Source organism: Rhipicephalus microplus, unplaced genomic scaffold (assembly GCF_043290135.1).
Source record: "Rhipicephalus microplus isolate Deutch F79 unplaced genomic scaffold, USDA_Rmic scaffold_20, whole genome shotgun sequence".
Classification (NCBI taxonomy): domain Eukaryota; kingdom Metazoa; phylum Arthropoda; class Arachnida; order Ixodida; family Ixodidae; genus Rhipicephalus; species Rhipicephalus microplus.
In genome coordinates this window covers 6298450-6326354 of record NW_027464593.1, presented here as the reverse complement: position 1 = coordinate 6326354, position 27905 = coordinate 6298450, and the positions used below count along the sequence as shown (strand labels likewise).

Here is a 27905-nt window from a genome sequence, read left to right as displayed (position 1 = left end):
TGCATTGGGAGACCAGAGAGCTAAACCTGCGACGCTAGGTCAAGGTGCAGAGAAAGATACGCCTGCCACCACAGCGGTGACTGCTCTGCCCAACCACTGTTCCTAGAATATTCTAAGGACCGTAGCTCGACTCCGCTTCCTCGGTTGTGTCAGCGGCACCTTCTGACCTGTCTGAGAAGCCAGCCAGTGAATCGCTGATGCCAAAGTTAAAGCGGAAAGCTACAGAGACGACCCCAGTCATGGCAAGGCCACCTATGGGACCATAGGCCACCCGAGAAGAGTGATTTCCTCCGTGTTACTCACACTTCGAGTGTCGTCAACCTTTCATCGTACAACATGGAGCCGGTGGAACTGTCCATCCTGTATCGGGGCTTGGACTTCAACCTGGGCGTTGTTCCGAACACGAAAAAGATGACTTGCGCTGTGGAGCAAGCTATCCTCCAACTCGAGCCCTACCTTCACGATGAAGCGAGGACTTGGGCGATTGGCCCGCTGTCGAAATTTTAGCGAGTGAAAATTGCGAACAATGCGCAGCACGAAAAACTTGTATTGAAACGTCTACAATGAAACGAAAATATTGTTATCCTGCCTGCGGATAAAGGAAACACTACGGTTGTACTGGACAAGGATGACTACAAACAAAAAAAAAATGTCAACTCTGCTTTAATATGTGACTACCCACACCAAGTTGAACGAGGACCCGAGTCACCCGACAAAGAATTAGGCACAGTCCGAGCTTGAAAAGGTGCTTACTAAAGTTTCAAGTTTGTTCCTCCCGGAAAGATGCTGTATATTTTCATCTCTGGTGCAACAAACGGCTCTCCCTAAAGGTACACAAGCCCAACACACACTTACGGCTAATTGTTGACTTTACGCGATACCCGCTTCACAAGCTCTGAAACTCTCTGCATCGGGTGTAACGTTGGTACCTTATCGTCAAACATACTTCCTAGTATATTCGGGAATTCGGAACATTTTGCTGAAATTCAGCAAGAGATTTCATTGGACGAGGAAGACCGGTTGGTTTCATTTGACGTGAATCAATGTGCACGTCAGTACTTGTAGACTTTGCCGTGGGATGTTACAGGCAAGTGCTCCAGAAAGATACGTCCCTTCCTTCAAGAACTCCTTTGAAAGATGAAGCTCTGACATTTTCTGCATTTATGTCTGAGTAGCACTTACTTCGTCTTTAACGGGAACTATTACACATCAGATGTACGACCGGAGCCCCTGCATCCCGATTTTATGCCGATTGCAGCGCCACGCTCTCCAGAGTGACGGGCGAATGCACAAGGCCACCAACCGTGACGCATTCACTCAAGCTTGCCTACTATACCTTGAGAAGAGAGAGCATCAGAGCGCGCTAAATTGACGTCGTTGTTTAGTGGTAAGTGTTGTGTGACGTCGTCGTTTAGCGTTGTCACGTGACGTTCATCCGCAATAAACGCCATTCATCAGCAGCGGCTGTGGCTGTCAAGCATCTGTCGCGCGAGTTCGCACTCATTAAAGTGGCACGAGAATGTCTTTGACAAGCCCGTGACCGATTTCAGTGGAGGCAGTTGGCCGTCAGAGCCGTCGACATGGCGTACTCGTTGACAGCCGTCGCTTGCCTGTTGATCGCTGGTGCCGCCGGCTGGCGCGTTCCCCCCTCTCACAGACAGGTGAGCTGTAGAGCGCGTAGTATATATAAATGCGTATGAGTACAGTTACAAAAAGGTTCTTCGCAGAAATGTTGTTTTTCAGTGCTCGTCTTGTGTGCTTCCTCCTACTTTTGAGCTCGTGTTCCATATATCGCATTCCGCGCGCCTTCTCGGTCCCAACATCCCGAAACAGTGACTCGTGTGGTCTAACGCATTCTTTACAGAGCCTTGCACCACAAAGCCAGCTGAATGGCAAGTACGGACATCAGATATATCCATCGATCCTTATTTCGGAATTCGATTCGAAACTTGAGAATTTTCATTTCGTGGATCCTCGTGATAGCGAACGCAAGACAAGCGGGTCATGTTGAGAACGTGGTTTACTCATTACAGTGACGTCGACGCAGCTCAGAATCATTATTTATTTGTACTTGGCTGCTTGATGTCGGCCACATTTGTGTGGTTTATCAGATCCATGGAGGCAGCTGCGCCCCATCGCGCGCGCGTGCTGCAGGTATATATTGCTTAGATGCGTCATTTAAATGCTGCCTTTAATCCGTATGTTGGAGGGCAAACAAAAGTAACATGACTTGTTTATTTCTGAGTAAACCAACTTCTACCGATTGTTTGCGCGAAGATGAAGCCTTAACATATGGATCGACCCCACTTGCGCGTGAGCCGGGCATCAGCCATGGTGATCTATAGGTACAGGGTTCATACGACAACTAAGTTAGAGCCATGTTATGGCAGCCGAGAGATGACAGCTGTTGATTTCATTTCATGGTGCTGGCTGTGTTTTCTTAGGCAGGTCTCTCCAATAACAATGAAATTTGCGTTTTGCTTATACTTCACTGCAAGGCTTCTGTGTGATGTGGAATAAGCAGCCGACTATGTTACTGTTACACATATTTACAACTGTCATGTGGCTATTGGCCCAGAAACATAAGCGCCGTTGTAGCAGCGGGATCACTGTCACATATTTACATTGTTTGAAATAAATAGATGTCAAGGAACTTAAGGAACTTAAACTGTTTGTTTGGTGTGCTACTCAGTTACATGTAGAGTGTATACAAAATTTGCGTATGTTGATATCGTTCAAGCAATATTTGTACACTAATCACCATAAAAATGAAGCTTGTTTTTTTTTTTATTGCAGCTACAGGCATAGACCCTTCTTGTACCGATGAATCGTATATCCACTGAAAATATCGTTTCGCCACTCTTCTTGCATCTAAAGAGTCAGGAATAAGTGTAGTAGAGCTGAATAATAGATTGAGATATGTCAATTGTTCTGGCAGAGGGAGAGGGGAGCACAAAAATATAGGGGTATATCATCGAGACACATGTTGTGCACTTTACTACCCTGTACTTGTGGAAAGGGACACACAGAAAGCAAGGGGAAACAGAGCACCCATTGCAAGTTCTCCTAAAGGTGTACATTAAGTCTGCAAACCCACAGCAGATACCTCTTGACTTTGAGTACACTAGCAATGCACCCATTGCTTTCTGCTGTGTGGCAGTTTATGAAGAATTCCATATAAACAAAATATGGCACATGTATAATATATATGTATAGTATCGTAATTATAACAGGCTGGTACGTACATACTATGTAATATGTGAACCTTTTTCTTCATTACAAAGGGAAGCGCTGTTACCTTTGTTTCTACGACACTTCATGTCAATTCTTACAGGATATGATTAATCATGCACACATTTAGCGATATCATTTTAGCATCACGACATCCATTATATATTGGCTTCTGGTTCTTCATTTACCCGAGCTTGTGGCTCTCTCTGAAATCTTGGAAGCTTATATTATCATTTCCTTCTATAGGAAACAAAAAGTCCACAAAAATTGTGCATCTTTCAATCTAGTGGAACAACTATTTGTTATAGTGATGTATACATGTTTAATGTAAAAAATTTAAAAATTGCAGATCCGCTTATGGATGAGGTTCAAAAATATTTCCCAATCATGTGCCCCATCTTATGCAACACAAGCGTCTCAAGAAAGCCACTTACTGAAAAGTTTGAATAAGACCATTAAGTCACTCTTCTGAATAATATTGATAAGGTGTTTTCTCCTGCTTAGTTATTTATTAATTCATATCTATGTTACCGTCTGCCAGCTTTCTAATTGCCTTCATCAGTATGTGTTCTTTTTTTGTTATCATCATGTAGTCCTCAGCACTCAAATCCTCTTGCACATTTGTAAACATATGTTGTGCCTCATGTGATACCATGCAGCTCCACCACTTACGAAGTTTTGTTTTATTCTTGTTGAGATTGGGCTGCATTGCACCGACAATGATATATACAGATGAGAAAGATGTACAAGTGATTGCAACATATTGTTTGCAACATGTAAAAATTAATGATTTGTTATCTTCTCTACAGGCTATCACCACAGGGGTTCTGCAAGGTAGCGTTTTGGGGCCGCTGCTTTTAACATTTATGTCAATGACATTGTGAAAATCAGTGATAAACCTCAATACATAATGTATGTGGATGACACAAGCCTTTTTTTCACAGGTAATGATATGAACGGGATGACGTCACTTATAAATGATACATTAAAAAGCTTACGCATGGAGTGGGCAAAATTCACTACTTATGAGCGGAACAATTCTTCGGACAACAGACTACAAATAGGTACAACAGCTATTAAAGCTGTGGAGACCATTACAACTTTAGAAGTATTTTTCAATTGCACAAAGTCATGGGATCCTCATATTAACAATCTGATTGCTAATCTGTCCAAAAGTGTCGGTACACTTGCCAGAATGCGTAATTTTTTTTCCCGGTTTCGGTGGAGTTAGCACTTTATAACAGCCTGTTTTTGTTACATGTAAATTATTCTCTTTTGGTATGGGCAAGTTCAACAGCAACAAACACAAATAAAATATACAAGCTACAAAAGAAAGCTATTATATAGCATACATCGACTACTATGCACACGCTGATGAGCTTTTCAAGCGCTTTAATATTGTCCAAATTCACACACGTTATGACTGTTCGCCAGCAAACAGATACAAGCAATCTGTTTTTCAAAACAACCGTGCCTTCTTAAACATCTTTGTACTGGAAACATACACTACTCCTTACCCTACTCGTCATCTACAACACTGGAACATTTCGTTGTGTTGAACAAGTTTTGGGCGACGGATGCTGTGCTTCAATAATCCACAGTTACTTAATAAACTACTTCAAAAAATAATCATTGAAAAATGCAGTGTACATGTCACAATAGAAACAATTTTATTGTGACAGTCAAGAGAATGAGGTTTGTTCAATTTTTATACTGTTTTTTATGTATGCAGAAAATTGTTGTTCGTGTATATAAAATACTTGTGTTATGTTATATTTTGCATAGTTTTATGAAATATACATAGCTAGAAACTGTTCATGTATATTTGTCATTTGTGTGTAGTATGTGTACCTACATATCTCCACTTGTACCGTGCTCTTTTTTTTTTCATGCTCTTCGTTTCTTTACTCACAATCTATGTCTTCATTGCTTGCCATGTATTAGGGAGATTCAGGTCCTCCTCAAGTGGCAAATGCCACTTTTCTCCCGAACCTGCCCTCATCCATGATGTGAAATAAAATTGAATTGAATGATTATTCGTAAAATGATTAGGAGTAATTCATTTGTTGTACTCGCCATATATTCTATTCTTCTTTGTCCTGTAATTGTCATTACTCATCATATCAGCCCTTTCGGTGATAATGTAGTATCCAGAACACCTCATCTTTGTACAATCAACTTTCTCCTGCCCTAGTCATATTTTGGTTTGAATTTGTAATCATTAAGACCCTTTTTTCTGTTTTTTTTATTCCTTGCAGGCACAACTTAAGAAGAACTGTAAAAAACTCAAGTTTTTGGAACATTATTGCAAAGTAATTGATTGTCTGTTTCAATAAAAATGATATCACAATAGGTTTATTCATTCATGTTGTTTATAGTAGATTTATGAAATTACACTAAACCTATTTATCCTGAAATAATTCATGTCCTACTCATGCATCAATAGAATCACATCTCAGTCTCCAAATACGATAACATTTTATTTTCAGTTGTATTCATTTCAAGCAAAGAAAAATTTTGCTTTTGAAGTGGGCTTGCTAAAGAGGCCTGTCGTACAACTCGTTGTACATGGTAGTGCCTGCAACAAAGTGATCATTTGCAACCGTACACTACAAAATCAGGTTTAATGAAGAGACATTATTAAGCAGGAGGTTTAATTCTTCCAACGCTTACCGCATCTTCCTCATTCAGGTGTCCACAAAGTGCCTCAAAGAGTTCAGTACTTCTGCAGTAGGATAGGTCCATCCTAGGCTTGTGCGAACATTCGAATGTTTCAAATATTGCTGTATTCCAATTCGCTTTGATTGAAAATTTCGAATAAATAGCTGCATGCATTATGTTGCAGGTGTAATTGGTAGTCATGTAACCCACCGTAAAGGTGTTTTTACTGCAGTAAACAAATGCAAAGCTACAAAAGCACCTATCTAAATAACTTTTCATAAAGGCGGTTTTGCTGCAGTAAAGATGTGATAAGCCATGAAAACACTTAATTCGGGGAAATCTGCACTGTCACTAAGCCCCACTTTAATGTTAAACGAATATATTACCCCCACATCGATTCATCATATGTTAAGTTTTAAAGCTTGTTTTATCGGCTTATATGCTTTAGGTGTAGTAAATATTAAAAAGTATTATTTTTTCAAGTTATCACTTACTTCTATCGGAATTAAATCTTGCTACTATTCAAAGTTGTTTTTACTTCCTTTGAACCAAAAAAAGTAGCATTTGCACAAGCCTTGTTTTCCTTGTTTTGAAAATATTTTGCAGATTAGTTGGGTCATGACAAATATGCCAATCTTCATGATATGTGATATATAATACTCGAATACGATTCAAAATTATTCGACCAAAATCACTATTCGCTTAGAACTCGCTTTTTATGAGCCTAGTTCATCCAATATCGTAGTGTTTACTGCAGAAACATGTTACGAGTGGTGCCTTTTTCATTGTTGAAAACTGTTGCACCACAACCTGCCTGTTACAGTCATCTAGTGGCTAAGGTACTCAAATGCTGACTCGCAAGTCGTGGGATCGAATCTCGGCCGTGGCAGCCACATTTTCGATGGAGGTGAAAATACTGTAGGCCTGTGTGCTTAGGTTTGGGTGCACGTTAAAGAACCCTAGATGGTCGAAATTTCCAAAGCCCTTTACTACAGCACCTCTCATAATGATATGGTGGTTTTGGGACGTTAAACCCTCAATAATTATTATTATTATTGCAGCAAAACCTGTTGCCATGGGAGGATACGAGATGGGAGATTGCCAACAAGAGCATGCTGGGCCAAGTGGCCGGCGTTGCTGTCAACAGCCGGGGCCAGCTGTACGTCTTTCACCGGGGCCCAGTCGTCTGGGACGAAACGTGAGCTCGGCCACCAAAACCATGACTTGTTTTCAATGCAGTAGCGTTGACAGTTATTGGAAAACCAGGAGTTGGCAGTATGGTCAAGTAAATAAATAAATAAAACTTAGGTGCTCTTGTGGTGTGTTTGTTTATTTTAAAATGCTATCAATTTTCTCATAGTGATATACATGGGTGGGAGTGATGCACACCATATATACGCAAGCAAAAGTTATACTTTGTAACTGCAAAACATTGTGTTTATTTGCTCTATTTGGCATTAAGCTCAGTCCCATACCCTTTTGATGTGATGCCAACCAGAGAGTAATGGCACAATGAAGAATTGATACAGAAAAGTAAGAGCAATTTTTATGCAACTAATATGATAATTTAGCCACTAATAATACAGTAACAACATCTCTTTTCCCACAGGTCAGCTCTACTTTTTGTTTTGTCTTAGCTCTGTTTTGTGTTTTTCACATTTCGTTGAGCATAGTTGAGCCTGCCTTATTGCACTTTATCAGTAATATATATATATATATATATATATATATATATATATATATATATATATATATATATATATATATATATATATATATATATATATATGTACATATAATCTGAATGTTCTCTCGAACCAAGAATTGTGAAAATGGAACTTTTCTATTTCAGTTATTTCTTGTGCAGTTGTTGGAGCGTTAATAACTTAAGACTGTCCCAGCTGGAAGTTAACCGAAAACTAGGTCACTGTTGCACGACAGATGGGGAAATGGTACTTAGTTTGGTATACTCCAGGCCAGGGAACACTCAAGCGAGGAAGTAATATGTGTTACACTGATCTCATTGGCATTGATGTAATCATCATTATGTGAGCTCTTGGCACGGCACTATTTAACAACATTGGAATCACCTGGAGTTTTGCTACAATCATCTACAAAAGCTGTTTGTTCTTTATCTACCTATCATGCACGCACCCAGGTCATTCACAGCTGGCCATGTTTATCGACACCAGAACGCAGTCATCAAGGAACCAACCATTTGTGTGGTGGACCCACAGTCCGGTGCCCTGATTCATCACTGGGGCCAGAACATGTGAGCACTTCACTCTGCCGCTATTTTTGTTCCCTTTGGGCACTGTGGGCTCAAAGTTGGAGCTAGCATGAATTGTTAATTCATTTTGAGAAGGCTATATCTTTGAAAGCATTACACATGCACACTTGGAAGATGTATGAAGGGAATCCTGAACTCACCAAGTTTATCGCTGTCATCATCAGCCTGACTAGGCCCACTGCAGGGCAAAGGCCTCTCCCGTGACCAGCGAAGTTTTCACACCCTCTACAAATGTTCAATATATAGGTATGCCCTTTTCATAACACAACACACGTCCATACTATAATAGAGCTTGTTCTATACACTTTCTCGTGTAGTCCTGTCAATTGTCTGCACTGCACCACTGATGCATTCTTTATGTGCTGCTAAGGATTGTGGTAGGGATGCTCCCGCCTAGAATTGCCAATATAAATTTGGTAGTTAGTGATTATTTTTTTATATCTTTTGTTTTTTGTATGTTTAATACTCTTGAATGCTATATAGCCGCTTCTGAATAGATTAATTAATCATTCATGCTAGTCAAGTATAGTGTGAAAAGTTCTGAAACAGCGCTATAGTGAGTTGTCTCGCATCTAGATTCATCTGAATTTGTAATGGTGTGCTTTAGCACACTGTTGCCAGTGTAGGTGCTAAAGCATTTACTAATTATTATTCTGTGCATAGAAACCAAACCAATTGCATGTTGTATTTCACTTTTATTATGCACAACGGGCCATGGGATCGGTTATTTCTTTTTCTATTTAATTGTAAGCCGACTGCACTTGAGCGCAACCTGTGATCGTCCATGTCACTTAACTAGTACTGCACTGCTGGTACTCAATATCGTAGGTTCCGTTTACACACCACTTTTGAAAATGCCATTTGTTTAATGATGCACGCAGGTTCTACATGCCGCACAGCATTCACGTTGATGCCGATGACCACGTGTGGACGACGGATGTGGCATTACATCAGGTGAGCGTAACCATTTGAGCACCCCTAGTCCGGTTCCGCAGAAACCTGGAAAGCTGTCGAATACTTGTGCAAACGGAAAAGTTGGCGTGAACTAGCTTGCACACACACAAAAAAAAATCTGTGCATTTTTTTTTTTGAAGGGAAGGCTTCACGAGCGATGCAAAATTCGTTTCAATCCCCAAATGGACTGCCACACCACTGCCTTTACGGGGTAGTTACTCTGCCAGGAGGCAGGTTGTGCACATCATCTCTGAAAGGTCAAATTATGCAAAATGGTAACAATGAAATGCAGGGTGAAAGGAACGAAAGACAGGAATGGGCAACACTGTTTTGCAGTATATGAACAAAGCAGCTCAACAAGTTTTGAAGTCAAACTAGTGAAGGAATCGATGCCCAAAACTATTACTGACGAAACAAATCGTGTCCTAAATTGAAAAAGATGAAAGCTCTTGTGATTGCAAGTACACGGTGCATTTGACTGCCAGTGGCGAGCGGTGCTCAGTGACACTGCCTGGCCTAGGTTTTTCACTTCGACTTGGTCAATGACAGCATCACCAATTCTCTTTTAAGCCATGAGCACACAGTTCACAAGTACCAGCTAATATGAAAATTTTGCATTAAGTTAGTGCGGGTAATAGACCATTTACATAATCCAGATGTGCGCTTTCCTGCAGTGCATGTTTGCCCATCTGTTGGTGGTGCCTGTCGTGCTTCAAGTTGAGGCACGATCCTAGCTACATGCTGGGGCTTGTCTACTGTGGGTGTTTATATTAGGAGTATACATTTTGCGCTTCATAGTGCTGGAAAAGTGCACTTGAAGATGCTTTTTGAGGAAGTGACTAGCTGCCATTAGATGGGCTAACTGCATTGCAGAAAAGCTAGCTTTACAATTATGACAAGCTTCTAGTAATATACATTTAGTGGTGTTCTGGTATGCACAACGACTGTCTTGAAACATTATCTTCAGTAAGACAAGGAGCCCTGCCTTGAATGAAACGCTTTCATTTTGAATGCACAGGTTTTCAGGTTCGGTTCTTCAGGACCTCCACTGGCATTGGGTCATGCTTTTGAACCGGGCAGCGGTCGAAACCACTTCTGCAAGCCGACAGGCGTTGCATTGGGCCCGTCTGGACGTATCTTTGTCAGCGACGGCTACTGCAACCACCGCATTGCCGTATTCAACCGAGATGGAAACCACCTGGCCGACATAGGGCTCCAAGGTAGCCTCACACTCTTGTACTTGAACTTGACTCCCTATCTTTATAAGGTATAAGTATTGTAAAAACTGGATCTTTCGGAACATAACTGAACGTTTTGTGATCATTTGAGGCAATGCTGTTTTAACAGCAAAGCTGTTTTACACGGTAGTTTGTGCGATCTCACCATAAAAACATCACAAAGGATCGGCACATGCTCTCTACTTCCTCTTTTTCAACTTAGTCATCATCTTCATTTTCACCTTCTGCTTCGCTCCCAAAAAACAAGCACCGATTTCTCTGGCACGGGATGCATTAACTCTAGAAGTGAGACAACAAGTACGGGGTGAGAGAGAACCAAAGATAGAGAAAGAGAGAGCTTCTAGGGGGAAATTTCGTTCGCGGGGTGGGATTCGAACCCATATAGGTACACACCTTGTGAACACAAGCAGCTACCAGAGCACAGTGTAGCCTTGCATAGTATAGAATAGCATAGGGGGTGGAAAAGGAGAGTGAGGTAGAAGAGGGCTGATTTGAGGGTGAGAAGAGAATAAGGGACACCATATAAAGTACCAAATGAACTGACAAAATGAAAGGCAGAAAGAAAAAGAGAATCAAAGACAGAAAATTGGTAAAAAGAACAAATGAGAAATGTAAAGGTAGAGAGAAGGAAATTGAAGATTAAGAAGGAAGCATGGAAATAAATAACGAAAGCGTTATAAAGGAATATGGACATGAGGCTGAAAAGGATAGGGACACCACCAGCTCGGCTGGTACCTCAGTCTTCGCACCACTAGAGTGAAGCAACCCGGCTTCTTCTAATACCAACACTGCAGCTGCGAATCGCAGAAAAGGGTAGACATTGCAGGGTATTTCAGCAACCTGTGCAGCTCGCTTTCTACTATTTTCAAATCAACAGGCAGCACAAGATCAGTGACTTCTTAAAATAAATTTTTGTTGGGTGAAGTAATTATTGTGCTTATGTTTCTACTTTTGTGACGAAATTCTCACAATAACAAGCAAAGATCTCTTCCCCAGTGATTTCGTTATTGATAGGTTCAACTGCATTGTACAGTGTTCTTTTAAAGCAAAAGCCTTAGTTTCTTTATCAAAAATTAAACTGACTATCAACATCCCGTGTCGGCACTATCGAAAGGAGTGATGCAAAAAGACATCATGATCACGTCACGATGAACACACACAAAAATTGTGATGTCATGATGACATCATAGATTGTGATGTCACATGATGGAACTGCAATGTGACACTGTCTCTTTGCATTGCCTCCGTTATCCATCCACTTATCATGGGGTGGGGTAGGTTTGGTACTTCGACTTGAAAATTAAAAAGATGGGGGCCTTAGCCTTCGTGTTGTTTTGGACAAATGCATACCCTGTGACCCTGCGAGTTGTAAATTCGAAGCATTTTTCTGTGTACTGCGAGCCCTTTGAGTGCCTATCCGTCTGTCTAGCCGCCTATGTCTGGGTGCTCCCATGATTATCCCCTTAACTTGGGCTAAAGCAAAATTAGTATGGTTAAGGGGGGTAACATGGTTTGACAAATATGATTCGGTGGTCATCATATAAATAATGTCTCAATACTGTAGCTCATGTCATCACAACCTTTCCGCCAGACGTGTGGAACATATCCACGGGCAGGTATGTGCCACAGGTGGTGGACAGTTTGTATCTACCCAGAAACGGCAAGAACACTCATGGGCAATTTTAACGCGTAAATTTTAAGAAAAATTTGACTTTGTCAGCATTGACCCGACGAATGCAAAGAGAAAATGTCTGGATGTAGGAAGGAATCGAACCCAAGAATTTTGCTAAACAATCAAGCATTCTACCACAGAGCCATGCCAGGTCTCAGACATACTTTGCTAAGAGACCCTAATGTTCGTGAAACGTGAATTGTGGTTGCGGTACTGGCTATCCAATTTTACAAACATTACCTATGTACTCCTTTGATGCAGCCATCACGTCGGGTTAACATCAATTGTAGTTAGGCACCATCCCCTGAAGTTGATTTATGTAGCTGTGTCTAGAGCTACCATCCTCACGAGCACCAGTGCTTCATATCAGCTTACTTGTTCTGGGGCTAATATCGATGTTACTGTTAGCATCGTTATGCAACTGTAAATAACTGGTTATATAAAACATTTTCAGCTGTTTAATGTATATCTGTGTGCACAATTTTACATGTCTTTAGCCCCACTTCGCAACGTTTCGCTCAATAAAAAAACTACAATACAGTCAGCTTGCATGCCCATGTTTCGCATAACATTGATTCCCTAGGTATGCTATATCTGCCAATTTTTTTCCTTTAGTATGCGTGTCTCAATATATCCTTTTCATATGTGATGCTAGTGTGTGTTTCGCGTCAGTGCATTGGGGTCTTCTTTGCCCCTGATGTCGCCAGAGCGCATGCTGGTGCCACACGGCTTAGCCTACGTGCCCACCATGAACGTGGTGTGCGTGGCGGACCGTGAGCGGCGCCGGGTGCTCTGCTACTGGGCGGGTGCACGAGGCCCTCGAGCGGGCCGTGACCTGGGCGACCTTGTGCTGGCCTTTGGGGAACACCTGCAGCGTGTGTATGGCGTCGCTGCTAGAGGTATGTCCTCAAAAGTGTCTCTCATTTTAAGCAAAGCTTTCATGACCTACGGATTTCTACTAATTATTTTACTGATTATTTTGCATAGCAAAAATATGTGCAGCTGCCAAACAAAGCATTCATTCATCGTCTCCTAGGTAATCTCCTTTAAAATAAATGCACATTTGCCTGTGTGTGATTCTTGTCACTTGTTGATTCTACCTACAAATGTGTGACTTCACTAGTGCACTAATCAGTCATTGACAAATGTGTTATTGAGAACATGAGGATCAGTAAAAATTACTTTATTTGCTGGGAAAATGCATATAAGCCAAAAAGCGCGACAAGCGGCTGGAAAGTTCTACAAGAAACTCGGCAGAAAAAAAAAGCCCTAATATACTTATCATAAGCAGAACTAGGAGCTATGCCAGGAGTAGTTACAACTGTTTTCTGTTAAAAGAGATTAGAACTTATTTTTGTTAGCTTCATGGCACAGCAATAAAAGAACTTTCATCCTGTCGGTTCTTTCTTGTCCTGCTGCTTGCACTGTTCATCTCTATGGAGTAGCGCTTACAGTGAGAGCGTGCAGCAATAACAGCAGCACTACAAGGAAAAGCAGATTTATGGAGCAAGTGGGATAAGCAACGAAAAGTCAACCCTTGTGAATAAGGTGACTGGGTACCAATCTAAGAATTTTATAGAAGAACAATTCTTTTTTAAATGCGAAGCATTCTTTAGCAAACTTCGGCGACTTCGAGCGTATCTATCTAACTATCTAGCCGCCTACAATTTTTAACTCTCCTGGCCATTTCGATAATGGTATCGATAGCAAAATTGGTATGGCATAACATGACTCTATGAAAAACATATTTGACTACTAATAACATGAATATGATGACATGTATGTCATGATTTATATTTCATGGTCCTGCAGCTTTTGCAGTGGTTTCGTTCACCTGGCATGTTGCAAAACTGGTATGGTATGGCATGATTGCATGGCGAACACAAGCGACAGACCCTAACATGAAAATCATGACATGCGTGCCATGTAACAACATCACTACATGCCTCCTCATGATGCGCTCGCGGCCGTTTCGCTAGCATCACATTTACCATGTTTGGTGTTACAGTACGTGAATGGATGACGAAGGTATGTGACGGGTGCAAACATGATAATCATGAGATGCGTGTCATGTAACAACATGACTGCATGCCACGCTCATGATGCGCTGGCAGCCGTTTTGCTAGTTTCACTTATACCAAATTAGGTATTACAAAACATGAATGGATCACGTAGGTATGATACTGGTGATCGTGCTAAACATGAGATACGTGTCATGTAACAACATGACTACATGGCATGCTCAGGATGCACTCGTGTTCATTTCGCTAGCTTCACATGTGCCAAACTCGGTATTACGCGAACACACGACATAGGTAAATGACACATCCAAACATGATAATCACGACGCCCGTGTCATGTAACAACATAACTACATGCCACACTGATGATGAGTTCACGGCCGTTTCGCTAGCTTCACATATATCAAATTTAGTATTACGTGACGCCAATTTGATGACGAAGATGTGTGACTAGTGCAAACATGACAATCGTGAAATGCTTGTCATGTAAGAACATGACTGCATGCCACAGTCCAGGCGCCAATACATTTCGACGTCACGTGGTGCACGTGCTTGCCAGCGTTCATTTGGTCGCGTCGCGCAGAAATTGCCACGCCTGGCACCGGTCCTGTCCTTCTTGCAAGCGCGCATTGCACAGCGTTGCTTTGACGCACGCACGTTTGAGCGCGTCCAGTATCCCTTCGTCACGAAAAGAGGAAGATGCAGTGTTGTCTGGGTAACGCATCAGCGCGAAATGCAGCATGTTGCATTCGCACCGGTTGCCGTCGGGTCGCGCCAATGGACGCTGGTCGTGCCTGGTGTCAAACTATAGAGTTGCTTGCATTTTGCTAACGTAGCGTCGCTCTGCCCAGCGTGCGCACGCGTCAACGCTACATTTGGCCCTTCATAATGCGCTCGCAGCTGTTTTGCTAGCTCCACATATACCAAATTTAGTGTTACGTGACGTCAATAAATGACAAAATGTATGACTGGTGCAAGCATGATAATCCTGACGCGCCTGTCATGTAAGAACATGACAACATACCACGGTCATAGGGTGCTCGTGGCCGTTTCGCTAGCTCCACATGCATAAATTTGGTATCACGTGAAGTGAATAGATGACCAAGGTAAACGACACATCCAAACATGATAATCATGACACGGAAGCCATGTTCATCATCATTTACCTCCACCTCATAACGTTGTGCTGATTTTAAAGTGACATATCAACATTTTTCATTCGTGCTTCGCATATTATGGATTCTCACTGTACGTGGGATCCGTTAATTTTTTTTGTTCTATTATTAGGCATCCTAATGGTGTAACGACACTCTATTATGTATGGCTTTCTAGTGCTCTGGGGTCCTTGCATATTGTAGCCCAGTCAGGCAGACATTTGCAATGGGGATAGTGACAGTAATACCGTTATTACTCGAATCTAACGCGCACCTTTTTTCCGGTTAAGCGAGTTCATAAATCGCATGCGCGTTAGAATCGAGTACGAGCAAAAAAATTACGGTCAATCTATTGCCATTGGCAAATCCAAAATGGCCGCCCCCTACGTGCGTCGGCATGGCGCATCGGCCATTTCTGCCTATGTGTTTCCCATGTGCGGCACTTCGTACGTGTGCTGAGGAGTTCGTCATCTAGTAGTGCATTAGCATCAACGACATGGAAGGGCTGACTCCAAAAACTCGAGTGCACCACGATGCTGCTTTTAAAAGAAAAGTCATCGCGTTTGCAGAAACGAACGAAAATCGGGCTGCATCGCGGTCGTTTCGAATTCCCGAAACGTGCGTGCGGGACCGGCAAAAACAAAAGCAAAAGATTGTCGACAGCAAAGCTTCACGCAAAGGCTTCAGTGGACCACAGCAGGGTCGGTTTTCGCAAATTAAAGAGCTGCTCGGCGAGTATGTGCTTGAGCAGCGAGCGGCACAGCGGCCCGTGACGACAGAACTGCTCCAAGTGCGGGCTATGCAATTAGTCTTAGAAAATGGTCTAATGCGGAGCCAGTTTAAAGCGAGCAGGTGCTGGCTAACTAACTTTATGAAGAGGAAAGGCTTTTCCCTCAAAAGGGGAACATGCATATGCGAAAAGTTTTGTGGATGAGTACGATGAAAAGCTTCACAGTTTTCAGAGGTTCGTCCTAAACTTGCGGCGCAACAACGGCTACCTGCTTGGGCAAATCGGGAATGCCGATCAGACGCCTCTTTACTTCGACATGCCTGGCACCACAACCGTCGAGAAGAAGGGGGCGAAGCAAGTTCGCGTGCTGACACGGTAAAACTACAGTGACGGCAATGCTCTGTTACACGTCAGATGGGCACAAGCTTCGCCCGTACCTCATATTTAAATGGAAGACGCTCCCGAAAAGAGTCGTTTTTTCGAGTGGTGTGATCGTGCGGGCCAACGAGAAAAATGGGTGCGCGTTGCAATCAATGTCTTACGTTTTTTTTTTTTTCGCTGTGGAAATCGGGTGCGCCTTACAATCTAGGGCGCGGTAGAATCGAGTAAATACAGTACTAATATAGTAGCAGTAGTCGTAACAGTCATAGGCGTTTGTACAGTCGAACCCTTTCATAAGAGACACTGATATAAGGGACAACAGTGTGCATACAATAAAATACAATTTGATAAGAAAATGCTTGCGATGTGCCCTACTTATTACAGACATCTTATGGTATGAAAGGCAAGAATTGCTGCCCGGAGCATGCCTCTTATAAGGGGGGTTGAACTGTACCCGGAGGGGAAGCATGGCGCTCGACATACTCTTTCATATTTCTCTCTATCTATCTATCTATATATTATGAATTCTTGGTTTGGATTACCTTTTATTAGGCCCGAGGAACCAGCAGCCGACAGCTACGATGAATGAGCCATCCCCGTGATGAATACCCGTGAGGTAGAATGACACGTGAGCGAGTTTGTAGGTGTTATCCCACCGGTTAGCAGCGCCGATACGTTCGAAATCATCAAGCTATTCCTCCACATCTTCCCCACGCATACCAGCGAAGGGATGGGGCTCACGCTGGAGGCTGTTGATGACGTGAGAAGGCGCGGCATGCGGTGGTGGAGTGGGAACGGCTGAAGCACCGGCCTCATCTTGGTGCAACATATTTCTGGACACTTGGCCCAAGCGGCGACCTGAACGTAGCTCCAGGGGGTAGAGTGGTCGAGAGGATGGCGGGGGACCTAACAGCACCTCCACCACAAATGAAGTCTTGGTTTGGATTACCTTTTATTAGGCCCGAGGAACCGGCAGCCGACAGCTAGGATGAATGAGCCAAGATGATGATGCTGCGTGACAATGATGAGGATGCATGAGCCACACATGATAATGATGATAATGTGCTGGCGAAGAGGATGCGTATATTGAATGCCCACAATATATATATATATATATATATATATATATATATATATGAGATATAACAGACAGTAATGCCAAGGAATGTACAGGGGAAGTTATTAAAATCAATGGAATGTAAATAAGAAGAAAGAAAAGTGGATGAAAAAATTACCAACTGTGAGCAGGAATCGAACCTACGACCTTCGAATTACGCGTTCGATGCTCTAACCGCTGAGCTATCACAGCGGCCCTCCCTCCATCCACTTTTTTGGGTTTATCTGTGAATTTAGAAGTAGGAGCGACAGTCAGCGCCATCTATAAGCCAAACAACGAGTGTGAAAACACTCTTATGCGCATGTTTGGCGTCACGTAGCACGTGAACTTATTATGAGCGGGCAGCTGATTAATTGTCCCTCTTATACAACCTAAACACACCAAGTCTGCCAGTACGAGACCCTTGTTCAATGAAATAAGGGAAAGAAGTGTATAAATAAGAGAAAGAAGACGCCAAACATGCGCATAAGAGTGTTTTCACACTCGTTGTTTGGCTTATAGATGGCGCTGACTGTCGCTCCTACTTCTAAATTCACAGATAAACCCAAAAAAGTGGATGGAGGGAGGGCCGCTGTGATAGCTCAGTGGTTAGAGCATCGAACGCGTAATTCGAAGGTCGTAGGTTCGATTCCTGCTCACAGTTGGTAATTTTTTCATCCACTTTTCTTTCTTCTTATTTACATTCCATTGATTTTAATAACTTCCCCTGTACATTCCTTGGCATTACTGTCTGTTATATCTCATTAATATTGTGTTAAAACACGGAAAAACGAGCCCTTAGGTATACACTTCTTTTCCTTATTTCATTGAACGAGGGTCTCGTACTGGCAGACTTGGTGTGTTTAGGTTGTATAAGAGGGACAATTAATCAGCTGCCCGCTCATGATAAGTTCACGTGCTACGTGACGCCAAACATGCGCATAAGAGTGTTTTCACACTCGTTGTTTGGCTTATAGATGGCGCTGACTGTCGCTCCTACTTCTAAATTCACAGATAAACCCAAAAAAGTGGATGGAGGGAGGGCCGCTGTGATAGCTCAGTGGTTAGAGCATCGAACGCGTAATTCGAAGGTCGTAGGTTCGATTCCTGCTCACAGTTGGTAATTTTTTCATCCACTTTTCTTTCTTCTTATTTACATTCCATTGATTTTAATAACTTCCCCTGTACATTCCTTGGCATTACTGTCTGTTATATCTCATTAATATTGTGTTAAAACACGGAAAAACGAGCCCTTAGGTATACACTTCTTTCCCTTATTTCATTGAACGAGGGTCTCGTACTGGCAGACTTGGTGTGTTTAGGTTGTATAAGAGGGACAATTAATCAGCTGCCCGCTCATAATAAGTTCACGTGCTACGTGACGCCAAACATGCGCATAAGAGTGTTTTCACACTCGTTGTTTGGCTTATAAATGGCGCTGACTGTCGCTCCTACTTCTAAATTCACAGATAAACCCAAAAAAGTAGATGGAGGGAGGGCCGCTGTGATAGCTCGGTGGTTAGAGCATCGAACGCGTAATTCGAAGGTCGTAGGTTCGATTCCTGCTCACAGTTGGTAATTTTTTCATCCACTTTTCTTCCTTCTTATTTACATTCCATTGATTTTAATAACTTCCCCTGTACATTCCTTGGCATTACTGTCTGTTATATCTCATTAATATTGTGTTAAAACACGGAAAAACGAGCCCTTAGGTATACACTTCTTTCCCTTATTTCATTGAACGAGGGTCTCGTACTGGCAGACTTGGTGTGTTTAGGTTGTATAAGAGGGACAATTAATCAGCTGCCCGCTCATGATAAGTTCACGTGCTACGTGACGCCAAACATGCGCATAAGAGTGTTTTCACACTCGTTGTTTGGCTTATAGATGGCGCTGACTGTCGCTCCTACTTCTAAATTCACAGATAAACCCAGAAAAGTGGATGGAGGGAGGGCCGCTGTGATAGTTCAGTGGTTAGAGCATCGAACGCGTAATTCGAAGGTCGTAGGTTCGATTCCTGCTCACAGTTGGTAATTTTTTATCCACTTTTCTTTCTTCTTATTTACATTCCATTGATTTTAATATCTTCCCCTGTACATTCCTTGGCATTACTGTCTGTTATATCTCATTAATATTGTGTTAAAACACGGAAAAACGAGCCCTTAGGTATACACTTCTTTCCCTTATTTCATTGAACGAGGGTCTCGTACTGGCAGACTTGGTGTGTTTAGGTTGTATAAGAGGGACAATTAATCAGCTGCCCGCTCATAATAAGTTCACGTGCTACGTGACGCCAAACATGCGCATAAGAGTGTTTTCACACTCGTTGTTTGGCTTATAGATGGCGCTGACTGTTGCTCCTACTTCTAAATTCACAGATAAACCCAAAAAAGTGGATGGAGGGAGGGCCGCTGTGATAGCTCAGCGGTTAGAGCATCGAACGCGTAATTCGAAGGTCGTAGGTTCGATTCCTGCTCACAGTTGGTAATTTTTTCATCCACTTTTCTTTATTCTTATTTACATTCCATTGATTTTAATAACTTCCCCTGTACATTCCTTGGCATTACTGTCTGTTATATCTCATTAATATTGTGTTAAAACACGGAAAAACGAGCCCTTAGGTATACACTTCTTTCCCTTATATATATATATATATATACACACACACACACACACAAACACACACATTCGAGAGAGCAATACATGACGCATATGCTTGTCTACTCTTCATTCTCTGACGAAGGCCATGTCACGGCTGAAACGTTAGGCATGAAAGTATTGCTCTCAGGTACGTGTACTCGCTTGTGTTTTCTATACGTACCGACTCTCTGAACTTCCTGCTGAATATATATTTGTGTGTGTGTGTTTGTGTGTGTGTGTGTGTGTGTGTGTGTGTGTGTGTGTGTGTGTGTGTGTGTGTGTGTGTGTGTGTGTGTGTGTGTGTGTGTGTGTGTGTGTGTGTGTGTGTGTGTGTGTGTGTGTGTGTTTAGAGAGAGAGAGAGAGCGAGACTCATCGAAAGTATTAAGAAGACAATAAACAAATTCTATGAAATAGACATTTCATTGAAAAACTTTCATTTTTTTGATGCATACACGCACATCCTGTACCTGTTGTGCACAAGAGCCGTGCAATTGCTGCATTTCGAGACCACAGCGCCAAACTCTCTTCCTGTCACTGCCTCATGAACCAAATTTGAAAAGCCTAAAAAGAAAAGGAACGAGCACAAACAGTCCCCTGTGCAATAACTGCAAGCAAAGATGGCCAACAGTCCATTGGCGATGAATTTGAACCCAAGCAAAGCTTCTAAAAAATATCCCAGGCCAGCACCAGGGTGGCTCTTCTTCCCATAAAGCAGCCCGAAGAAGTCATTAGCCCCTCCCCTGTACTCTCTGCCTATGGTAGCAGGAACCATTCGTGACAGCAGTCTTCTTGGTAATGATGCCTGCCCACTCTCGTGCATTAATCGAGCTGTCAGCCAGTAATAGTAAAAGAAAATAAGTTACATTAAAAATTCAGTCAATAAAATACAAAGGCACGGACCTCAAGAGAAAAATAAAGATGTATTAAGACGTTTTGGCACCCAGAACGGGAGTCTTGTTCGCAACCTTCAATGATTCAGTGATTCTTCCCGAATTCAATGATTGTTCTTGACCATATGGACATCTGTCGAAGCCTTGATTTCAGTAATTATTCAGAGACCACACTTTCTGACAACCTTATTTGAATATGTTGCCATATAAGCAGTGAGGCTGTCAAATGAGATGGTAGTGACAGACAGAACACTGCTGTGCTCTGGTTTCAACTTCAGAGAGTAATCTTGGCCGAGTTGGTTAAATGTAGTAGAACTCAACACCACAAAACGATGCTTGAAGAGGCAAGGTGCCGTTGCACTTCGTCTCACTGCTTGACCTGTCACAGCCCTTTCCACGTACAGTGCTTCATCTGTTGCAGCGCTTCACCTGTTAACTTTTATTTCTTTCATCTGTATCGTTCCATTCTGTTGTTTGGCGTTAACATGCTTTCCCCTCTGCCCCTCTAACCTCCACCTTCGTCTGGCGCAGGGCACACCCTGTATGGCGTACAGTCCTTGGCCCCCAACCAGTCGTCGGCATTCCAGCTAGAGCTTGAGCCAAGTGCCACACCTGAGCGCTTCACTCCAGAATCTGTGGCAAGTAGCATTCAGCATGTACGGCGTCATTCACGAGTCATCGCGAAACTGCCTGTTCGTTTTGCACAATGTGCAGTCATCTTCGTGTCACGTGCGACACCACTTGCAAGTAGCATTCATAATTTATGAAGGCATCTTGTGTCTTCCTTATCATGGCCTATTGCGTCTAGGTTGCCATAGGGTTTCCTAAAATTAAAGGACTCTGACACAGCAATCATTCAGCGACCATGGGAAGGAAGGGTAGTACCCAAGTTTGCCTAGTCTTCGAGCTTGCAGGCTTCAAATGCACATGTGGCTTTGGTTATTGCTGTGTTTTGGTTTTGTTTCAAATAAAAGAACGAATCATTGTGATATTAATCAGTCAGTTTGGATTGGTGAGCCTAAAAGATTAAAGTGGTGAGGCACAAATGCCAAACATTTGCGCACTGTCGTCTCATTACAAGCTATGCAAAGCCAAACAGAGCAGGAAGTACGAATATTATGTGTACTGTGTGTACTTATGTGTAAATATCTGTGCTACCCATCACACCCATGCTCGCTGAAGCACCATGCATTGCAGCTCTCATAGGCACTAGTGCCAGAGTTCTCTCTAGTATATTTACAAGAAACTCTATGAAGGTTAGCATAATAACAACCATCAGCACAGATAGTTTGTCACTAGGGCGCATAATGTAGTGCCAAGTTGATTCGGTGGCACTGCCATTACGGTGCAGCACTGCTTTTATTTTTTCTTTGTACACAAGCTCCACAAGTGTCACAAGCTTCAATCAGCCATAACATTTGCTCAGACACAACTTTTTCATCTTACGTAGAAGTTATGAAGCACGAAGGTGCAGGGGCAGCGCTAGGTTTTTTTTTTTTTTTTGGGGGGGGGGGGGGGCACGCACAACAAGCCAGTACATTGGGTTAAAGGGAGTTGGGAATTATTCTTATATTTTGTTTTTTTATTTTTTAACTTCTTAAAATTAATTAATAATTTGTGTTTTGAATGTGTTTGCTCTTGTGGGGACACGTAGAAATTTTAAGACAGCTCCATTCAAATAATTAAGTATGTATGAAACACCCTCAAAATCTACAATTTCACTGCAAGTGATGTGTAAACACAAGGTGGCGTTGCCACCTATTTCTTTTTTCCTTATGCATGTTTGCGGACTAACCAAACACCACTTGTAGCATTAAGCTAGAAGAAAGTCTATGCGCATTTTTCATTAAGGAAAGCTTCTAAATGAAGGAAAAATTTGTCCTGGTCTGGTTATCAAACCCGTTATAGGGGGTGAGACCTCGTCAGGCTTTTAGCCTTTAGTCTTTGCCTCCCGCAGGAAAAAATTCTGTATTTTTTTCTCCTGCAAATAAACAATGTTGAATGTTGATCAATATAGCATCCTATTTCTATACGCTTTGAGTTGCTAACTCACCCTCGCACTGCGAATTGCTGGTTTTGAGGCAGGCTCAGTTGGTAAAACACTCCAAGAAAGGCATTGGTCTCAGGTTCGATCCCCAGACCAGGGCAATAGTTCACCAACTAGGAAGATTTACTAAGTGAGCAATTCACATGGATTTTCTTGTGGCTGCATGACATAAATGGGTGGTCATCAATCAAGCCTTTCTTTGTCCTTTGAGGCAACTTCAAACTATTGCAAAGTTAACTTGAACAAGGTTGGAACTGGTCGAATGCATTGCTAGCCTCACTCTGTAGCGTCTTCTCAAGCCATCATGTCAAGCTAACAAAATTGTGAATCATGCCTCAAATCCATAACGTTTTTCTTTTTCATTGCAGCCAATGGTGCAGCCACATGCCATCACACTCTCTCCTGACGGTCAGTCACTTTATGTTGCTGATCTGGACAGCCCGCGTAAGGTGTTCAAGTTCCGCCTCTGAACTCGCACGGACCAACTGCTGCACGTTAGTCATTCAACATCAGCCAGGGGCCATCTCCATTCCGACTGGACGTAAGGAGCCATAGCCGCACAACTTTAACATCTTGAAAACAGCGCAAAAACAACACGGACAAAAAAGAGAGATGAAAGTGCGCACTGCACTGAACTCAAATAAATTTTGTTAAAAAATTAGGCTCATTTAAATACCGACAACCTGTTGCCCATGGGACCACTTAGCACATTGTGTCGGAAGGCACTATTCTGAATCCTAAAAATTAACAACAAGCCTTTCCAACCACCTTCACCGCCTCAAAGATTGCAATGGTTTTCTTCTTCTGTCGTATCTTCTTCTGTCTGTGTTGCTTTCGCATTGTTTTCAAGATGGTCAAGGAGCACAGTAGACTCACAGTAAATGGCGATCTGTTAATTGGAACTGCTGTTTTAATGAAACAAGGGCTTTCGATAAGATTGATTCCGTTCTTACTTTTGCACCCCTGATCATCTCTCAGTAAACGGAACTCCTGTCAAACAAAAGATATTTTCCTGTTCCCACCAGGTTCTGTTTAATGAGAGTCTACTGTATTACTAGCTGGTTTAGCGATCCATTATTCTGTAGTGTCACAACGCAACTGCGAGCTCACGGTTTCGTAGCAGTGTCTCACATCTGCCGTCAGTGGGCCGCTGTGCACTAAACAGATGCGGTGAAGCACCGCCTATGCTATACGAAATGTTATGCTAGTTGCCTTATTTCAAACAAAACTTGAGGCTTATATTCCAGTGAACACTCGCAACAGCTTCATGCATGGTTGTATCGTTCGAACAAACTGTGATCGCAGATTTCCTTTTGCCATCCCCAAATACCAGTAATGCATCTAAGTATGTATACTTAGTATACAGTTCTACCTCGATATAATATACCTGGATGTAATGAAGCCTATGATATAACAACATAAATGTGGAACACCTATCATCAATATTGGCAAGTAACAAATATACTATTTAACAAACGTAGTGTTCTGCCTTTTAGCGTAACCTTTTCGTGGTGAGGTTTTGAATCTAGGTTTTCGATTGTAATGACAGAATCCTATTTCCGCATTGTTTTTATTTGTTTTTCTAAATGAAAGACCAGCAAAGCTATTAATTGCTTGTCTGTGGAGCTTTCAGACTGCTTATCGAACAAAGGAAGATATAGTCCAGTGTAGTCCAAAGCCATTGTCTCTCAAACAAATATTGTTCAACTCAATTCACTCTTGCATGGCTCAACTCATGATATAATGAAGTAAATAGTCAGCAACGTTACGGAGACTGTGCAAAGCTGGTGAGCTTGACACAGTATCGAAAAAACTCTGAGTCATTAACGCTTACTCATTTGTGCCGAGTCATGCAAGATCTCACTAATGTAGTCATACATTCCTTAAAACGATTTCTCGGGATACTATATTCGCATTTGTCTCGCAAAGATGACGCCTTCTCAAAGCATTGGTTTTGCACTGAAGTCTCTTCTGTTCACATACTGCTGATCAGCGTATCTTTACAAGGAAGCGTCATGAACAAGGCGTGAACAAGCGAAGAAAACCATGGAACACAAGCATTGTTGGTTTTGTCAGTTTACTCTTTGTCGGCATTGTTTGATGGTCATGTTGATTTACATATTTTACAAGCTCATTTTTGTTATCATATTGTTATTTGCATGTTTTCATTACGACTTGATACACTAGGTCTTAAACTGCTCTTCAATGGTATTCATTTGAACTTCCTCGCATGAGACTAGTCTACACTTGAGGCCAGTTATAGTAAACTGCATAAACAGATAGGTAAATAAATAAAGTAATAGATAAACTATAAGCTCTTCTACAACATCAATACCTGAAGCTGGGCTTTTACAGTGTCTAAAATGCTGTCCAACTCAGGTTGCCTCAAATCCTTGTAACAAGCAGCATATTATATATCTACTTCTTTGTTGTTGGCTGTGATAATGCTGCTCGATTTTTGTAGAGGGCGGAAATTATTAGTAAGCTTTAAAAAATTTTTCTGGTCTATAATATGTTGTTCTACTAGATGGCATGGTGTTGTCATTAATAGTATTTCTGACTGCTTTTAGATGCTTACGACAATTTTAGAAACCACACAGTATTCATGGTTTCATAGCAATTTCTGTTGTCTTGTGTTGGAACTAGCTGTCGGAGTGTCTTTACAGCGCACTAAAAAATCATCACTATTATATCTGTACTTACATATTCACATGCTTGCATTTTATGTGCATACACATGCATGTGTTTTCTGATGTTAGATAGGCAAATCTTCCTGTGAGTGGAGATCCAGAGCGACAACTGGCCTTACGTCTTTGAAGTACATTAACAAATTGTGATTCCATCATTTTTTATGCGATGTGACGTTGTTATTGCAATGAAGGTTATTTTCGCTAGAGCAACAAAATTTATCACTTGTAACTCTGGTAGACACTGAACAAATAGAGCACAGACAGGAAAAATATGACACGCAACTTGCAACGTCCCACTAATGCCATCACCGTGTGTTATCACTGCAAGGTTGACAGTGTTCAGCGTTCATTGACAATTAAGCTTTTTATTGCTCAAGTCGGATAGTTTTCACATGACCTGTCATTCTAAATGTAGTGGTTCCTTTCTAGCATTGTTTCTGAATTATAAATTTGTATGTCACTTAGTGGGCTTATTCCAGAGACATTACTTGAAGTCCCATGACAGTTTAGTTCACTTGAGTTATTTCGTTGATCAGCTAAAACTCATTTCATTCACACACATCAAAAATTCTCTGACTGCAGCAATCGCTCAGGTCTTTATATGCTGGGAACATGCTTTTGACAGGACAATTGATCAAATGTCTTACCCAGCTTTTGAAACAATGTTTCAATGACACGTTAGAGTATGAAGTAAAACACACCTTGTATGTGCCTGCATGGCTTAGTAAGCTAAAACACACCTTGTATAATGTTGTGATGTCACAGTAAGTAGTTCTAGTCAATTACATTCAATGTTACGTGTTTCATATATCTATAAAACAGTGCACTTGGCTCTAGTAACCAAAAATACAAAAGTGAATTATGGGAGCCTCTGAGATTGTTTCCACTGTGGAGAAGTTTGTTCTCGAAAACGATTGCTTGTTACTGTTCAGGAAAGTAAAGGGAGTATGGTTTGTCGATCACTCTCGTGGGCGTAGTGACGGGCACAAGATTTCAGATTACTTGGTGTGAAGAAAATTGGTTTCAACGAGCGACGGCATTCTTCAAGAATACGTCGAAAGCCTGTCTGGCCGGCATGAAACATTCTAAAAGAAGTGATACGGACGCCGACCAAAAAGATTTAAAAAACTAATGCATGTTGATGTTTCGGCTCCTTCAAGGAATCCATGTTCAAATACATTCACTTTTAAGTCATATGATCAGAGTCGGGATCTCTTCCTCTAGAACAGCATTCTTTGAATTGTGCTGAAAACCAACTCAGCCGCAGACACCTACGTGTCAAGTGTTTAACAGCACGAAGTCTCGCAAGTGTGACTGCGGTTCCAAAAGTGGTAAAAAAAAGTACTGCTGTTTACGCTAACAAGGATTTGAATCTGCGTGCTGTTATGCGGTGCAAACGTGTGCCATCAGAAAGTCTGTTCAGCTTTAGAGGTGTTGATGGGGCTCTCTTTATTGCTTCCGTTGTATTAATGATGCTGTGATTCTCGTGTTCATGCAGTGATCTCAGAACTCTTGTTATTGCAGCCTTTCTCTAGTCATGTGCTGCCTACCCTTGTAATGCGTGTACCCTTATGTCACAAAAATAAAATGTTGCACCAAAAAAACTCTGCTGCAGCGTCTGGACACTGGCACGCCTCATACTTTTTGGAAGTCAGTGCGATTTAAATCTGAGCAGCTTCGTTCTCTTCCGTTTTTAATGTGTTAAAATATAAATTGTTTATCTATGGAACTTTCTATCGTACCTTTGCAGCTATGGTGTTGTAACGCTGACCTCAAGGATGTAGGTTCGATTCCCCACCAAGGAGGCTGGTGCATTTAAATGTTGGTGAAATGCAAGGAACACTCGCGCACCTTGACATAGGTGCACAATGAAAAAATCATGTGATTCAGTCTTAACCTTACAGCGCATGACATAATCATTTTGCCGCACCTGTTACTTCGATGTATTCAGATTTTAGCCGCGAAGACTGCATGCTACTCTCTACACAGACCTTGTTGCAACATTTCAGAAACTTCCATGAATGTCTATGATCATTCTGTTAGAACTGCACTCAAGGTGGGAACAACTTGAGAGCTTGTGGAGTTACCAGCAATAAGGCTGGATTTCTCGATGGCACATGTATATTAGCAGACGCGCTTTTGCGCTAGTCAGATTATTGATGGCCAACGCTGCGTTAGTTGCTATCAGTGTACAGCCAATGCCTCCTAG

At 42.0% G+C, this 27905-nt stretch overlaps 1 protein-coding gene and 2 non-coding genes across 3 annotated transcripts; all 3 read left to right on the top strand.

Moving 5' to 3' along the window:
- Positions 1–1425: 1425 nt before the first annotated feature.
- On the top strand, positions 1426–23667 carry LOC119185517 (peptidyl-alpha-hydroxyglycine alpha-amidating lyase 1). The gene is made up of 8 exons (XM_037434500.2): positions 1426–1661; positions 6954–7090; positions 8051–8164; positions 9064–9136; positions 10155–10356; positions 12754–12945; positions 21491–21597; positions 23375–23667. Exons 1-8 carry the CDS (start codon positions 1581–1583, stop codon positions 23474–23476), a joined length of 1008 nt encoding a protein of 335 aa, XP_037290397.2. The 5' UTR covers positions 1426–1580; the 3' UTR covers positions 23477–23667.
- On the top strand, positions 18020–18092 carry TRNAT-CGU (transfer RNA threonine (anticodon CGU)). The gene has a single exon. It is a non-coding gene; the product is annotated as a tRNA-Thr (tRNA).
- TRNAT-CGU (transfer RNA threonine (anticodon CGU)) lies at positions 18475–18547 on the top strand. The gene has a single exon. It is a non-coding gene; the product is annotated as a tRNA-Thr (tRNA).
- Positions 23668–27905: the final 4238 nt, after the last annotated feature.

What these genes read in the sequence shown, in the direction of transcription:
- LOC119185517 (XM_037434500.2), top strand. Translation starts at nt 1,581, where the DNA reads ATGGCGTACTCGTTGACAGCCGTCGCTTGCCTGTTGATCGCTGGTGCC. An exon ending in TTCCCCCCTCTCACAGACAG is followed by an intron (nt 1,662 to 6,953) that starts GTGAGCTGTAGA and finishes TTATTATTGCAG; the next exon opens with CAAAACCTGTTGCCATGGGA. An exon ending in GGCCGACATAGGGCTCCAAG is followed by an intron (nt 10,357 to 12,753) that starts GTAGCCTCACAC and finishes TGATGTCGCCAG; the next exon opens with AGCGCATGCTGGTGCCACAC.